This window comes from Pleurodeles waltl, chromosome 3_1, assembly GCF_031143425.1.
Source record: "Pleurodeles waltl isolate 20211129_DDA chromosome 3_1, aPleWal1.hap1.20221129, whole genome shotgun sequence".
Taxonomy (NCBI): domain Eukaryota; kingdom Metazoa; phylum Chordata; class Amphibia; order Caudata; family Salamandridae; genus Pleurodeles; species Pleurodeles waltl.
In genome coordinates this window covers 1,678,602,277-1,678,619,685 of record NC_090440.1, presented here as the reverse complement: position 1 = coordinate 1,678,619,685, position 17,409 = coordinate 1,678,602,277, and the positions used below count along the sequence as shown (strand labels likewise).

Here is a 17,409-nt window from a genome sequence, read left to right as displayed (position 1 = left end):
CTGCTTGCCAAAAGAAAAATGGATCACATAATAATGTTTTCCTACAAAAAGTAAGCAGCTCCATTTCTCTCCAAATCAGGAAGGGATGCAAGCTTACCTGGACTGTTTGATGATATTAACTGTCAAGCAGTGCATATATTGAAGGGAGAGGAGGTGTTAGAGCTAAAGCCCACATGTGTTGCTCAGAGTAGGAGGACTTCATAAATGTTCTATGAGTTTATGCTTAAGAGCTGCAAACTTTATTTGCCTCTAGATTAGTTTCAGATGCACACTTTTAGTTAGTGACATGCCTCATTTGAAAAACTAATATTGCTGTCACATGTTTAATTAGGATCATCATATTATTCCCTAGATGTTCCTGACACAAAGATTTCATATCCAGCTGAAGAAGAACTTATTGAAGGTAAGGCACATGTGAATGTTTATTAAAAAAGTGTCTGCTTCAAACTACAAACATATTAGCACAGTTCATTCATCCTTCACTCAGATAGCAAACAGAGTAAAAACTTGAATTTGGGTAGATTTGACAGAAAACCTATTATTTGTGTTTCTAAGAAATATCTCCTCCATTACCAGTACCAGAAGAGAAGAAGCCCAAGAAAGGTACCATAACTGGCTGTGATGTAAAACACATCTTATGCAAAGTGTTTGGACTTACATTTGTTCCCTAAATACTAAAATATAAATATCAGTTTGTTGCAACAAATATAGTTATATAAATCACATTTGTTCATTCCCTCACATATATAGACCTAACATATGTCCCTTATAACATATCAGATACTTATAACGTAGGCAGATTTGCTGATCACTAATTGTAACATATACACTGTTTAGCATAACAGTTACCCCATAATCCTTCACTCAGATAGGAAACCGAGTAAAAACTTGAATTTGGGTAGATTTGATAGAAAACCTCTTATTTGTGTTTCTAAGAAATATCTCCACCAGTACCAGAAGAGAAGAAGCCCAAGAAAGGTACCATATCTGCGTGTGATGTAAAACACATCTAATGCAAAGTGGTCGGACTTACATTTGTTCCGTAAATACTAAAATATAAATATCAGTGTGTGACAACAAATATAGTTATTTAAATCACTTTTGTTAGTTCCCTCACATTTATAGACCTAATATATGTGCCTGGTAACTTTGATATTTATAACATAGGCAGATTTGCTGATCACTAATTGTAACATATACACTGTTTAGCATGACAGTTACCCCATAACTAAATGAGCATTTTAGAATTGCTTACGTGCTATTAATGAAATGACTTAACATTGCCTTTAAAACACAGCTAAAATTGCTAACATGTAAAATCTTTGTTAATGTGTTTCTCAGTAACAGAAATGCAATATATATATGCATAATTTTGAAGAAATGCTGTTTGCCTGTCAATGTATCTACATTTCAGTTCACTTTTATCAGCTGCTCTTCAGACTTTAAAAGCCATTAGTACTTTCTGAAGTATGTTGTTATGAACAGTCAAAGTATGTTTTGCTTAGTATAGTTATATGCTATTTGTTAAACTGCTTCTTAATCATAAGAGAAAAAATGCCCTAATGGAGATGCAATTCACACTTAAGGCCAGATGTACGAAAGGATTTTCCCTATTCTATGTCTATGGGAAAAAGCTTTCGTACATATGGCCCTTACTGTCTTCTATCATTTGCTAACATTTCCATTCCTTGCCTCTTCCTTTCTATCTCACCACAAAAGTCTCTTTTACCCCACTGTAGTAGATAACATAGAGTGCATCCTCACATTCTGTCATTTACATTGTCATTTTAAAAATGCAAAAAACTAAATGCCTACCATTGATTGCTATGTGCTTGATGTGATGCAAACTGGATTTCTCATTCAGTGGCACTATTTTCATGTATGTTTGTCGCATTTGTTGTTCAATGACTTATTTGTGGAAACATGTCTTTAAAGTCTTTCTTAAACACTTTTCTAAAGAGAAGGTGTTGGAAATGCATGTGACCATATTCTTATTAATCTCTTTAAAGTGCCCAAAACTCTTAAGAAAGTCCCTAAAGGAGTTCCACCAGCTATGGAAGAAATGCCCTCTGTCAAAGGTATTGAACGTAGGCACACACACTCTTGATGGCTGAAATTGATTGCTGTTTATATGGTTCAGTTATGTGGTTACCTTTTATTGTAGGTTATTTCCTCAAACATTAGTAAACATTGCAAAGCAATGCACCTAGGCTCCTGCACCATTTGACCATAGCATCTTAGAAGTGCTTTGCTAATTCGGTGCTATCTTTCCAAATTGGTGGGCTTTGCCTTTTACTAATGTTGACATTGACATAGTCGGCAGATGCTAGTGCCTCAAACTGGAGGAAATTTTGTAGCACCCTAACACTTACTGACCTCATGCACCCATACTTTTTCCCATCAAAAGAGTTAAAAATTAAACAAACTGTACAAAACTGTGAAGTCTTGTCTTTCTGATAGGTATTTATAGTTTCAGAGTGAGATCCATGGTAAGATAGCATGCCCACACTGAAGTGTACAGACAACCTAATCCAGTCCTTCCCCTCCATGGACCTAACCTCACAATAGATGTAGAATAGTACAGGGCATTGAATAAAAGCAATTGCAGAAAATCATATGAGTGTGATGTGCATTTGAGGTTTACTTACGCAGTGCGGAGGCATCATTCATGAATGATGAGGTTCAGAAATATTCAAGATCTTCATCAGAAGCAACCACAGAAAATCAGGTATCATTGTGCTTGCATCACAACTTAGTGTTTGTTTCAGCAGTATCTATCAAGTATAATTGTTACCTATGATTAAAACTGTCTTTCAGAACTGATGTATGAACAAAGCCATTAGGAATACAATGACAATAAATGCTTCTTGACTTTACTTTTGGCAAGCAATTTTTCGATTTTTATTTTCAGCTGTGTATTTGTCTGTTGTGTGAACACTTCTGTGTTGAATCAGGATTCTAGCCATAATTTACAAAGCTTTATTTTGAACACCCATTACTGTTTTGATAGCTAACTGTATTGTAATGTTTGTGTGCTTTCAGATATTGCAAAGAAATCAGTTGCACCTGATCTCATCTCTGAGAGTGTGGCTCAAGAAAAAGGTAAGAGATAACAAACTATTAATTAAAGTACAATTTGACTCCCCTTCCATTAAGTACAGCTACATTTGTGCCCCGTATTATGTTACCTTTTAATGGATATTAAAATGCCTACTATTCCTGAGTCAATGTTGTTTTAAAAAAGCAAGTTAACTGCTCAGTTCTCAAAATATATTAGAAGGCAAGTCAGTGAGGTAGGTTGGACATTAATCCTTTGCATACAATTATACAGTATAACATGTCATGGAATATGAATACCAGCTAGCCTTTACAGTAATCATCTTTCATAGCAGTGGTGTAGCAAGTGTGTCATGAGCCATAGCAGAAGCAAGCAAGGTACAACAACCCCTCAACCCCAAAGTCAGGTTGTAGAAACAGCTAATACTGGGGTGCAGGGAGACCAAAACATCGCTATCCCCAGTTCTACTGCAACTGGTGCACTAGAAGCTGCTTCTCTGTTTCATAGAGTGTTAAAAGGAAAGGTCATTTAATACTAGTTCTTCAGTATGCATAGCTCCCTCTCTTTGTCCTCAGAAACATTTTTGCATGCATGGGAGAAAATGGTGAGGTGAGACTTGCTTTATCATTCAACCCGGAAATGTTTCAGGCACAGTGCACAGTTAGCTACTGCTAAATGTTAAATTCATACAGAAAATGAAGCTACATTTACTACTGCAGAGTGTTTTGAAACGGTGGTATTTCATGTGCCAAGGAAACAGATAAATACTTGGAAATGCCAGCCTTATTGTGAGCTGAAAGATCTTTGAAATGCTGACTGCTACAAAATAGTAAATATACCCTGCTATCTAAAGGAAAGCAGAGCCATGATATAATCAACACAACTTTTTTAAACATGTATTCCATTTTCACTGCACATGATTGATGTGGTTTGTTGGCATCTTCATCTTGTTCACCTTCGTTATGTTTACAATTATTAAAATTCAAAGCATTTCTATCATGCGTAGGCTTGTATTCCTTGTGAAGTACGTGTTTAATATGTCTTACTATATGTCTACCAAGACCCTTTAGCCTTACTTACAGAGATGTTATATACACCTGTCCTTAAAAGACAACTATCTCTTTTAGGGGGTAGATCATAACCCCTTGCAGCATCTTTCTATGGGCAGTAGCCATGACTTTAGGTCTAATTTCTTTACTCACTTGGAAACATTAATCTTTTCTCTTAACTCGAAGTTCCAATTTGTGTTCTGAGCTTCTTGTGCACGTGTGCGGCTGTAACATTCTTCAGAGTGTTTCTTGTTTTGAATTAAATTATCAGTATACTTGTTGTTTATGTGATGTCTGTAAAATGTTCATGGAGTTAAAACCCAGCCATAGCCATGAAAGGAAATATCATAAACAGAAATGGAAAAGACAGGCAACCTCATGGTGACTGGGGCGAAAATCTGAGGGGAGTCAAAGAGGACTAGAATATAATCAAGCCACAATGAAATTGAGTCCAGTACGAAGAGAAAAGGGCATTGCCAAATGCAAACCTTTCCATATGCAATTTCATGGATTTGCACAAATATAGAATACAGTATATTTGCTTATTGAGTCTTAGAAAGCACTGCATAGAAGTACTATAGAAGATATTTTGGTTCAGCAATGAGTGTAGCCCACCCCTCTCCTCCAAGGAGATCACACCATCATATAGCAAGTATCCCATTTATAGGTCGTTTGATATGGTATTGCCGCCATGATCAATCAGTAAAGATCAGGGACAAGTGTGTGTGGCCTCTTGGGTTGCAGGTCTGATGCCATTTAGAGGTAGCAGTCGCTATTTATGAACAGTACTAGCCATGTATAACAGCAAACTCAAAGGTCATACAGTAAAGGGGCAGGCATGACTTCGCATTGTCAACCATATTTTAAATTGCATCTCCAATAAGTTCATTTAAACTGAGTTAAATACTTTTTTTGATGCATTTGAAAGGGTGTATAGTGAATGATTAATAAGGGTGTGTTGGTTTATACCACTGTAAGAAATTGGATCATTGTTTTGGGGTGGGTGACTGTCCGCCTCAAGGATTAATCACAAGTTTTGTCAGGGTAACCCTCAAAGTCACTAAATTAACCTGAGCTCCAGTCACTGGTAGCTCTGGCACAGAGCAGACAGGTGTAACTTATAGAAATATATAAAGTATTTATGTAATAACTAAATAGGAATAAAGTCAAAACAAACAATAAAAATCCCAAACAGATCAGGAAAATAGTTGAAAAGTTACTAAACAAAATGACAAAAATCTCATTGGGGAAACAGAGATATTGAGTTTTAAAATTGTTAAGTAGTAATAGCATCAAAAAGCGCAAAGCACCAAAGATAGTCACTGGCCGCAGTAGACCAGGGCCTACACACATTTTGAGGCTGACCGAAATGAAGTGCTGGTTGAATACAACAAGCATATTAGTTCCAGTGAAAGTATGGAAATTAAAAAGATCAAAGATGTTTCTGTGGGACTTTGTTTCTTTTCTGAAGAAACACATTGACATTTCTCCTTAGTCCCAAACAAACACTGGAGTATATTTTTAAGGCTCCCATGGCCTTAGGGGAGGGCACTTAGAGACACTCCGGGTATCAGGCAGAAGCCAACAGCAAAGCCCAGTCAAAGTCAGGTTACCACTGACCAGCCAAGCACTTAAGGAAAAGGGACTCTTGAAGCTTGTTGTGTCCCTGTGGCCACACTGGAAGTCAGACAACTAGCCCTTTGAGTCCACTTCTTTGTCCTAGGTACAAAGAGGAGCAGGTCCAGTCCTTGAGAACTCCTCCTAACTCACAGACAGTAGGTCTAGGCCTCTTGACCTTCCTGAGGTCTAGAAAGTGCCCTGCTGTGGTGCCTGGGGTGCCCGGATCTAGCTAGTGGGTAGAGGTGACTCCTCTGTACTCCCTAACCAATGGGCTAAAAGTTCAAGGGGCAACCCTACTGACTTCTTGTTTGCCTTCCTACAAACAGTCGCAAAATGCCATAAACTAGGGCATTTTCAAGATGGTAAAAATCTGTGGTCCCTCTAAATTTGAGCTCTGAGGATTTTAGGTCTGTAGTTGGAGTGCACTAGGGTAATCACTGGTGTCCTCCAACATCGAGGTCTAAAATTAAATTTGAAGCAGGTCCTATAGCCTTAACAAAAGAGCAGGCAGAAGGCTGGGAGAACAAATGCAGGGTCCTAGAATCCTGTTTTCTTCCTTTCAAGTGCACCAAAGTGTTACATGTCGCTCAATTAGACCTATCAGGCATGCTGTGACAATGTGGAATCAATAGGAAACCCACAGCCCCTACTCCATAGATTCTGCAGAGCCCAGAGGAGTTACCCCTGCTCATTCAGGTGAACCTAAAATATAGCTCCTTGGAGTAATTTCACACAACTTCCACACCTCATTAAAGGCTGAACACAGACTAGGAGTTAGCAGATACTAATGTTAATTAGCCTGCAGAAAGTTTACGCAGGTAAAGAGTACATTTCTATTTGTTACTTTTCCTTATTACTCTTTTAAATCCAACTTCACCTTTCAATTGGATTTTTAATAAATATTTAAAATAGTGATTTAATTATTTTTCTTGCAGGTCCATTTCACGAGTTAGTATTAGTATTTTAATCTACCCTCTACTCTCCTACATAGAACAGCTTGGCCTGCCACAGTGAAAATAGCTTTTTGGTCCCTGTAATGGTAGGTACATGGTGGTGTTAGTGTTCTACCTGTCCCACATTTAAATACCATGCACCCTGCCTTGTGGAATACAGGCCTACATAGAGGTAACCTACTAATACATAAGTTAAAGTCTTTTACCTGTCAAAAAGGGATACTTTGGCAGGTCCGCATTGCAGGTTTTACACTGCAGCAGACATGCTACACAAGGTAGGCCTGTAGCCGTGTTTGCAGTGCCACTGTAGTGGATGGTACAATAGGTGCTACAGTTTACAAGTGACATTTAACTTCAAGGCCCTGGGTGCATTTTATACATGACATACTAGAAATTTACAGGCAAGTTAAAGGTGTCATTAAGAAATAAGCCATTGTAACTATGTATAAAGGGGGGGCAGAGGCACTTTACTCCTGGTTAGCAGGGATAACGTACACAGAGTTCTAAAGCCAGCAAAACAGTGTCCAGAACAAAGGCAAACCATCTGGGGGTGACTGTACAGAAAAGACAGGTTACCTATAGTCATCATACACCACCTCTCTCAAACATATTGGGAGGGGCATTAGTTTGTTTTGTTAGCCTTATTACTACTGTGTAAGAATTGTTTCAGTGATACGGAGTGCATTCTCCTTTAAAAGACAGCTCTACAGCATTTACCACAGTTATGCTGCATGTCCATTCACTACATTTGTATGCTAATTTGCTTTTTATTAGTTACAATGATGTTGATCTAAATACTGAAAACATACATAGATTACAGATACAGAGATGGAGCATCTTAGCATACACATATACTGTTATATTCAAATGGTATAAAGACATAGCGTTTTGCAAACCCCTTCCTAAATCAAAAACAAGCTATTTGCTACCAGCTCAACATGCCAATCACATGCCTACTGTGTGTTGTCTTGTCTAACATGTCCCTCAATTTATGTTGTAACTGTACACGTTTGTACAGCTACTTCTGCTACACTGTACTCAGTGCTACGGACCCAGCTAAAACTTACAAGTTAATTAAATTGGAGGAAATGCAACATCTCAGCCTTCGATGTTTGTGGGAGTGAATGCAGTCTACATTGTTTATATTGAATGTTATCTGTCATTCATGTTCTTTAGTTTTCTTAAGCTTTCTTTCAACTAAAAAAAGTTCAACATCAACTCTTGCTCCAATGAGCCTACTTATCTTGTTACCAAGGACTTAATTCATAAAAATATATCGTTGAAAATTCCAAAAATCTCTGAGACAAGGGAAGCGGTGTTCAAGTGGAACTGTTCGTCTATTTAACATTAAGCGTTTATATATTAATATGAATGAATATTTTTCAAGTTCCTCCGGTGTCAAGGAAGACTCAGAAGGAAGTAGCTATTGTAACTAAAAAGGAGCATATATATGAAGAAGTGTACCCTGAGACACAGCCGGCGTATGAAGAAGTCACCTATGCTGAAAGAGAAGTTGGCCGCAGAGAAGAAGTAGAATATGGTGAACTAGAGACATCTTATGAAGAACATGTTTATGGCCAGAGAGAAGAATTCTACGAAGAGCATGTATATGAGAAAAGTGAAGAATATTATGAAGAAAAAGTATATGGAGACAGAGAAGCATTTTATGAAGAGAAAGGTAGATTTTGGTCCTTTACTCTGCATGTGGTCAGTGTTTTCTTAAATGTGTATCTAAACCTTTGCCGAGAATAGGTTAGTATTTCTTTAAAATGCATCAAACTTCAAACATACACTTTACTTGTGCAGTGCGACAACAGATAAAACAGTACAGAAAGAAAAATATATTAAGCACCTGAATTTGTGTCAATGTGCCTTTCCACAGTCGGTGTTCCTGCACAATTTTATCTTTAGATTGATGTTTTATACTTCAAAAAAGCATTTAAAGTACGATTATTAGTTATGCGTCTTGCCTTAAACAGAATTTTACAATAAATATTTCCAGACCATTCCACAAATTACCTATGCATCTTCTCTTCATCCACATTTTAACCAGAAATGATTCCCAGAAATGTTGAAACCATATGTTTGTGAGTAAGCTGCTTTTCTGTCTCTGTACACTGTTCAGCAGTTTTCTATACTTTTTTATATCTTGTTTTAGGCATAATAATAAATATAAATCTGATAAAAGGCAATAATCTGATATTGAGTTTGTAATACTGCTTACATGAAAAGTGTTCAGAAATATTTCAAGTTAAAGATTTGTTTTAGGCAACAGGTTTGAAAAAACGTGTTCTGTAAGTGGGAAGGCAAAGCATTCAAGTGCACAACACAAGGGAATTTAATATGTCTAACATCACATATTTGTTGAAAAAATGGTTACAAATATACATGGACCCAAACATATATAGCTGCTCAAAGCATCATATTTTAAGTTGATTTTACCTTCCCACAACCACACACAATGCACTGTGGTTAATGGTATATTCTGTAGTGGTATGTCATAATATATCAGTTGACCTATCACTTTCTAGAGCCCTTGATTCATGGGTTAGATACTATTGCAGAATGTTTTGTGATAGTTTTTCAAATATAGGGAACGCTTTCTAGTGAAATGAAAAATGTATACAGTACTGCTGTTTTTAACATTCGAGTCCTCAGTGCAATAACTCATTCTAATTTAAGCTTATGAAGTCTCTGAGGAAGATGTGACTGAAGGAAGAGTGCCAATCACAGAGCCCATGAGAAGAGCGATATCAGAAGGAGCAGGTATGCCGGTTGATGCAACTTGTGCTACTACAGCCAAATCTGTGTATGCTTTGCATATGGGCATAACCACATTTGTTCTTTTCCAACTGCAATTTGTATCCAGAACTCTTTTTACTGTGTGACCTGCCTTTACAGCATGTTTGAGGCACTGGGTGTCATCAATGTTCTTTAAATGGTATCCTATGTAATGGGTCCATGGCAAATACATCAGAGCATAAAGAGGGTACCAGAGATTAACTAGCAATATTGACTGACTCTGAGGACAAGAATGCCACTAGCACTTGAATGTGCCAGTGCTGCCAATTCCACACACTATTCCCTTTATTAATGAGCTAGCTCTTGCCATAGAACTTGGAAACAGCTGTTACATGCTGCTTTCCACTCAATCTGACTGATGCCACATGTGGTACTCTTTTTTTGTTACTTGTGTCGTTACACAATTTTTGTTGATGTCGATAAATGTGCAGTGCTTCTTTTTAATAATCATCTTCACAATCTTTAGTTGTTTAATGTTAATGTTTTTCACTTAACTAATTATGACACTTATTTCACGTTTGGTCTGTTTAGTTAGGGAAGAGTTGTAATTGTCAGTGGGCATGTGTGTTCCTGAGTGGTATTTAAAAATGTCTTTTATAACACCTTGTAGACAATTGATTTGAAAAGTAAACGTCTTTATTATAACTGTCTTCATTAATTTCTTTACATAATACCTAAAAGAGTGCTCAAGGGCAGTGTTGTCCCTAGGCTTCACCCAAATGCTAGTTTGATAAAAGATGCCCAGTTTAATGTTCATGCCATAGACGGTGCTGCTCAGTTGTCACTGTCTAACACAGACTGAGCAGTTCAGGTCATATTATAGTTCCAGCAGTGCTTCATAGAGTTATAGTTTATAGGGCTAACTGAAGAAATGCAGTTGGTTAATAAAATGTTCTTTTGTTAGGGTATTACTTCATATTTTTATACACCATATTTCACAAGTCTAATGAAAAATAAACACTGTATAAATGTCTTTTAAGTACCTGCAGTTGCCAGGAGACCTGTAGATGAACAGTTTGATCGAACCTATGTCAGCCGAGAGGAGGAAGAGTTTATCATGGCTCAAGGTATCTGTCCCTTTTTTATATTTTTACACTAGAAATATTTATTTTCAGGAGTCTTTTGTTTCTTTTGCTCATTAACATGCACTCAAACCATGTTGCTGTCACTTTTGATATGTTAAAATGTTGCAACCTTCAGTGTACTTGCAAGCTAGCAGCAATATCAAAATTAAATGTATTATTTTTAAAGCCCAAGAAGCTGAACGAAAAGTTTTACCAAGAAAACCTGGCCCTACACTTGTGCACGAGGAAGTAACAGAAAGGAGAGGTACATATATCTTTATATTAAAAAATGCATTCATTTAAATTTGGTCAATGTGGGTATGTACTTTGTCTACATAAAGAGAAAATATATGTGTCTTATTTTATGCTACACAGTAGTTATGTGAATATGTATGATTATATTTGTGAGTCCATTAATGTATGCTTTGTTTTATTTTACTACTCACAATATAGTGGTAATGGAATAACTTCATATCAAATGCTATGTTTGTTACGTTTGTCCTATCAAGAGCTACATGTCAATGTTTTCAGTGTTCCAAAAAATGATTGATTTCAGTGTCATAACTTCTTGAATCTTCTTTCAAAAGCTTATCACTTGGAATGCATGTCTTTGCCCATTATGCATGTGTATTACATTGACCTCTCTATATCAGCCACATTGTTCTTTAGGTTTTAAATTATTGGACCTGTTTAATTACTTCCTTTTTATTTGTATACACTTTAAGAACATTATAGTGATGATATAATTAGAGCATGTTCCGCTTCTTATATATTGATAAAATTAAACTTCTTATATTTTTCTTAAAAGTAACTATTTACAGGCATTTCTCCAACAAGGTTTGAGAGTACTGATATACAAACATATATATTCCTTATAGTGCTTTACAGTAGCATGTACATTTGCTGCCAGACAATGACAAAAGGCATATGCCTTTGGGGTTGCTGCCTGCAAATTGAGGTGGGTTGTGCCCATTGTGCAGATTTTCTAGGGGCATGGTATTCAGGCACCTTTTTAATTTTCATTTTTAAGCAGTGAATGTGTTTCAAGGTCCTCTTTATTGTTTCAACCAGTCATAATGCAACAAATGAGCATACAAAATATTTATACTATTTTTAAAGTACAAGACGTCCGGCAGTGGGGTATATCAGAAGAAAAAGTATCCATTTCAGTTGGCAGAAAAGAGGTCACAACTGATAGAGGTAGGAACCAAGTATTACAAAATATGTGATTGTACAACAACATAAAAATGCATATGTTTTCAGTGTGTTCCTGTGTATGTCTGTGTACGTCTAAGTTTCTCCCTGTACATATATACATATGTGTAAATATACAAATATATATATATATACACATACATACCGTTATATTTCTATATACATATCTATATGTCTGTCTCTATCTATATCATGTATCTATATCTATCTATATGTCTATCTATCTACATATCTGTATATATCTATATATATATATAGATATATACTCACACAAATATAGTAAGGTAGCCTTACAATGTGGCCTTAACAATAAAACAATTTGCAACTACACATTTTAGCACTTCATAGAGATATCACTCAAGACATTATGACAAGCCCTCTCCATCTCCTTAAGAGACAACTGTCTTACTGGTTTCATCTCAACTGTGCTCCTCCATATGTATTTGTTTATCTGGGTTATTCTTCCCCAATGGCCAAAATATATTTACATTTCTGCAGTGGCCCAACATCTCAGTGTGAAGGTAAGGGACTTAAAACCCAGAATCTCACCCACTAACTTCTTGAGAATGCAATCAGCCAGTGTTTCATAAAAGCATGGCACCAGAATGATCTCTACAGCCTTGAGGTTATTTAAGATCCATCCCTTAAGGTGAATCAAGCAGGTGAACATAAATTCATCTACGGTTGCTGCTGAACAAACACTGTCACGGTCAGTGTGCAAATTCAACATACTTTCCGGTATCATAGATTAAAATATAGCTCCGCCATAAGAGAACATGAAGAACAATCAAAATAAACATGCAAGTAGTTAATTGAGTTAGTTTTATGATAACTAATTTAACAGATGTGTCCAGAACATTGCAAAACATCTAATCATTTAATAGTCTTCGTGGAAGATCTTAAGCTAGAGAATATTGTTGTTAGAAAGTTGGTTTATCATCCACGCAAATTTTTCTGGTAAGGTAAACCTTTTGTTTTATCTCCCAGAGGCATTATATTACTGAATCTTAACCACAGGTCCACACTGTCTATGCAAAACAATCCACAGAGTGATTAGCTTCTCTGGTGTTGAAGTGTCATCCTGTCAATGCTTAGTGAGAAAGAATGTTATTTCCCTGCCCATTTTTCTTTTCTGAAGTATTGGAATCCACTAAAGGAATACTCAACGAGCCACAATTCTGCAGTTAGACTCAATGCAAAAGAGGAAACGGTGGTTAAATATGAGCAGGAAAGAAGTCAACAGTACTCCCTCTTTACAACAGAAGAGAACATACATTATGGGGGTCATTCTGACCCCGGCGGTGCCCCGCAGGGCATTCTGACCGCGGCGGTAAAGCCGCGGTCAGACCGGCAACACTGGCGGTCTCCCGCCAGTGTACCGCCGCCCTTTTGAATCCTCCAAGGCGGCGCAGCTAGCTGCGCCGCCGAGGGGATTCCGACCCCCCCTACCGCCATCCAGTTCCCGGCGGTCCGCCCGCCGGGAACCGGATGGCGGTAGGGTGGGTCGCGGGGCCCCTGGGGGCCCCTGCAGTGCCCATGCCACTGGCATGGGCACTGCAGGGGCCCCCGTAAGAGGGCCCCTATGAGTATTTCACTGTCTGCTTGGCAGACAGTGAAATACGCGACGGGTGCAACAGCACCCGTCGCACCTTCCCACTCCACCGGCTCGATTACGAGCCGGCATCCTCGTGGGAAGGGAGTTTTTCCCTGGGCTGGCGGGCAGTCTTTTGGCGACCGCCCGCCAGCCCAGGGAAAAACTTAGAATACCCTCCGCGATCTTTCGACCGCGGAGCGGTATTTCGGAGGGGGGAACTCTGGCGGGCGGCCTCCGCCGCCCGTCAGGGTCAGAATGACCCCCTATGTCTGGTAAAGCATTCACTATGGGCTGCACATGTCAGCTATTTGTTTTTTACTGGTCGACAGCAGGATAGGATGATTGAGACTTCCTAAAATGTATTTTAAATTATCTGAACCTGAGTGGCTTTCCTCAAATGCCTTACCTGCCTCGCAAAGACAATAATTTAGTAACAATCAGTCAAATCATACAAATATGTTTCTGTGTCCTCCTTAATTTACATTTACTTGTGTATTTGCGCTCATGTTGTTTAGTAAGTGCGTCTCTCATTAGGTGTGTGAGTATTGATTCTACAAATGTAAAGCTAAAAGCATAGGGTTAACTCTTGACACAGCCACAAAATGGCAGCTCACTTTACATTATGGGCCAGTGCTTCTTTTCACCCCCACCCCCAATTTCATGTACCTCAGAAAACCAATACAAAATAGTTGAGTCAGCCATCAACTCCCAACATTGGTTTGACAAAATAGCAATTTTCCGATATTGATAATGGGAAAATGCCTGTGATGTAAAGTGCTATACACTGATGACATTCCCCATGAATATCTTGGTGACCTTCCAAACATGTTACTTGACCCATAGCAGTGGCTAAGCAATATTGGTACTGTTAGAATAAAATAACTGTGCCCTGGGCAATGTCTCTGCTCTGGCAATAAATGCTACATTACCACAACATGTAGAAACTCCTAACTAGGCAGTGTTTGCTACTTCACAAATCCAGACAATAGAAGGCATTCTCCTTTAGCATCTGAACTTCACCATGGCAATCCAGCTTTCTATCATTAAAGTGAGAATGCCTCTCTTCTCACTATTATGTCATCACTCTCTAAGACAGAAATTGCAGAAAGGTAATTCGCTGAATGGTGCTTGGTGCAATGTAGATCACATTTATAGATGTATATATTAATTTGTTCATTTGTTAGGTATTTGTCAATCCACACACATGTTTACAAATAGCTGGCATCCCAAATCCACCCACTTAAGTATTGAAATGTGTTTTAAATGTCATTACTCTGAAGCAGCAGCATGTCTTAAAACAGTCTGTTGCAGGCATTCCAATGATTGATTCTCATTAGACTTTCTAGATGTCTTCCTGTTTTTTACATTTAAGACAGACCTTCAGGTGGGCAATAAGTCCTCCAGGCATTTTGTGTTGGTCCCAACAACACATGGTGTATCTAAGACACTAATGATGACAGTTAATTCATGCAACAATGTATGCAGCATCATGCATTTTGCAAAACCACAATATCACTAACTCACCTTAAAATATTTCCTCTTAATCTCTGTAAAGTACCTGAGTCAGTCAGGGGAGTTGCACCAGAAATGTGGGAGCATATTGATGTTACTACAACAGAAGAAGTTCCATACACTGAAGGTATGATTGTTAAAACAAATCTTTAAGCTGTAACAAGATTAAAGATTGCTCAAAAACATTATACTTATACTTTCAAATTAATGTGATGGAAATCTACAAACTATAGCCATGCTTAAATACAGCGGCCATTAATATTTCCAATGCACTCATGGGTAAGCAAAATTATTAGGAATTTCTATGAAGTATACTTCTGAACAGCTAATACAAGTTGACCCACAGACAGCATTAACAGACCTGTTGAGTTCTCAAATACATTTTTGTGTGCAATCTTATTTCATCTGACATATTTATGTTATACTTGTTAATAATGTGATCAAAATAAACCAGGCATGGTCTTGAAAGAAAAGGCCTTGAAAGAAAAGGCTGTATTCTAATACACTATTCTTCAGGTATGTGATTGTTTGTTTAATGTTTTGGAATTCATGAACACATAAAGAAGAGTATTTTTATATCTCTTTAAGTAACTGGTGAGTCCAGGAGAACTGCAGGTGAAGATACAATTTCTGTTGGCATCCCTAAAAAAGAGGAGGCTCCTCCAGCAAAAGGTATTCCTGTAGTCCATTTATTTTGACAGCCACTTTGATTTCTGTTGTTATTGAATGTACATGTTCAAAATATGTTTTTGACACATATGTGGAGTTTAGTTTCAATTGCATGCCTGTTCATGCTTGACAAAATTAGATGTTCTTAAGTCTATATTCATGGTGTTCAGTGTTCTAAAGTCTACATTGTCTTTAAAGTACCAGGAGTGCCAAAGACAGCTGTTCTAGAAGAAAAGGTGCCTACTGTTGTTTCTAAAAAGGAACTGGCCCCACAAGCTAAAGGTATCCAGCTCTTTTTGTCCCACACCAAGCTTGTTCTAATATCTTGTGAATATGACTGTTTTCCTATATTGTTGAATATGGCTTCTTTCTTTTGGTGTTTTATGTGTTAGTTTTTCATTTTTGAATGCTTATTTTAAATGTTGAATTGCATGCTGCTTCTAATCTTTGGTGAGGAGTGAATATGTATTTTGAAATATTGCTATCTTCATGTGTGCTTTGGTTAAAGATTGCACGTAATATTTACTTCTGGTCACAATATCTTTAAAGTGACAGCCGTTCCTAAAAAACCTGCCCCAGAAGAAAAGGTGCCAGTTTCCAAAAGGGAGGAAGGCATGCCTACAAAAGGTACACTTGAAACAGCTTTGACTTACGCAGCTTCTGCCTTTGCTTTTTAAGCATATCAATCTTTCAGAATGAAGCATCTCTGCTTGTTCGTTGTATTTTATTGTTCATTTATGTTGTTTGTTTCCTACCTTATGTTTGTAATGTTAAAATGGTGCATTTAAATGGTGCTCAAGAGTTAATATTTTAGACTATTGAACGTTTTTTCTGATAATTAACATTAGATCAGTTAGGAGTTCTAAATGTTGATGCTGTACACCTGAATAATATCTTTCAAGTGGCAGAAGTGGCTAAGAAAGCTATCCCTGAAGAAATAGTACCTGTCTTTCCTAAAGGTACATTGTTCTATTTGTTATCTAGATGTGTTGCTTGTGGTCTGTGTGGTTTTCGAGTTGTGCATCAGGTTGTTAAATGGTACCATTAGTATTTTAGTGTGTATATGTGTTTTCAGAACACACATTTTATGTTGCCTTTTTGTAATATTCTGCTCTACTTCAATATAAAACATATAAAGACTCATGTTTCCCAAAAGACATTCAATTTAGTTTTGCAATATATGAAAAATCCCCATAATTATCATGCTACTGAATGTCCCTTCAAAGCACCACAGGCATACTAAAAACAAACCATCTTGACCCTTAGTCCTATAGTTTCTCCTAAATCTATAGATATTCAAATACAGTAGTACACTAGAGTGAAAGTGGACATAAATATATGTAAAGCCTGCCCATCTCCCAAGCAAAAATATAATTGGCGCTACCTGACTTTAGACAGCACAAAAGCTGTAACACACTTTCCAGCTCTTGGCTCTTGTAAATGCAGTGGAATGGATGCCCAGGCTATTCGCTGGGAGCCCAATGAGCAACATGTCTTTTACTGATTCATAAAGGCTACTAAACATCATGAGGGTACCAAACACCTGAAATGAAGACCGGCAAACAACTGTAGTACTGTTAATGTTGTGGCAAAAGACAAATGAATAGGCCCAAATGAACTAAGCTTGATCAAAACCACAACTTCTACTTTACTGCAAGAAGCAATCTGCCCACAATCCCGACATTCGCTTCAAGAACACTTTGGTACTGCATGCTGATTGGACTCAAAGGAGATAACTAGAGGAGATACAAGGAAACCACAGGAATGAGACTGGTTAAAAAACAAGAAAATGATTTGTGGGAAGAAGGTAGACAAATATGTACAAGGAGGCCAAATATGATCTACTCAACGCAGAAGGGTCACCTGACCACAT

The 17,409-nt window shown here is 37.6% G+C and overlaps 1 protein-coding gene across 1 annotated transcript in view; it reads left to right on the top strand.

Moving 5' to 3' along the window:
- Nucleotides 1-17,409, top strand: part of TTN (titin) — a 371,797-nt gene that overhangs the window by 149,078 nt on the left and 205,310 nt on the right. The window contains exons 107-119 of the mRNA XM_069225433.1: nucleotides 353-403; nucleotides 556-603; nucleotides 937-978; nucleotides 2,010-2,078; nucleotides 3,043-3,102; nucleotides 8,068-8,358; nucleotides 9,363-9,446; nucleotides 10,463-10,549; nucleotides 10,734-10,811; nucleotides 11,666-11,746; nucleotides 15,456-15,539; nucleotides 15,735-15,818; nucleotides 16,086-16,163. Coding sequence (XP_069081534.1) covers nucleotides 353-403; nucleotides 556-603; nucleotides 937-978; nucleotides 2,010-2,078; nucleotides 3,043-3,102; nucleotides 8,068-8,358; nucleotides 9,363-9,446; nucleotides 10,463-10,549; nucleotides 10,734-10,811; nucleotides 11,666-11,746; nucleotides 15,456-15,539; nucleotides 15,735-15,818; nucleotides 16,086-16,163 — 1,137 coding nt within the window. The remainder of the gene's footprint in view (nucleotides 1-352; nucleotides 404-555; nucleotides 604-936; nucleotides 979-2,009; nucleotides 2,079-3,042; nucleotides 3,103-8,067; nucleotides 8,359-9,362; nucleotides 9,447-10,462; nucleotides 10,550-10,733; nucleotides 10,812-11,665; nucleotides 11,747-15,455; nucleotides 15,540-15,734; nucleotides 15,819-16,085; nucleotides 16,164-17,409) is intronic.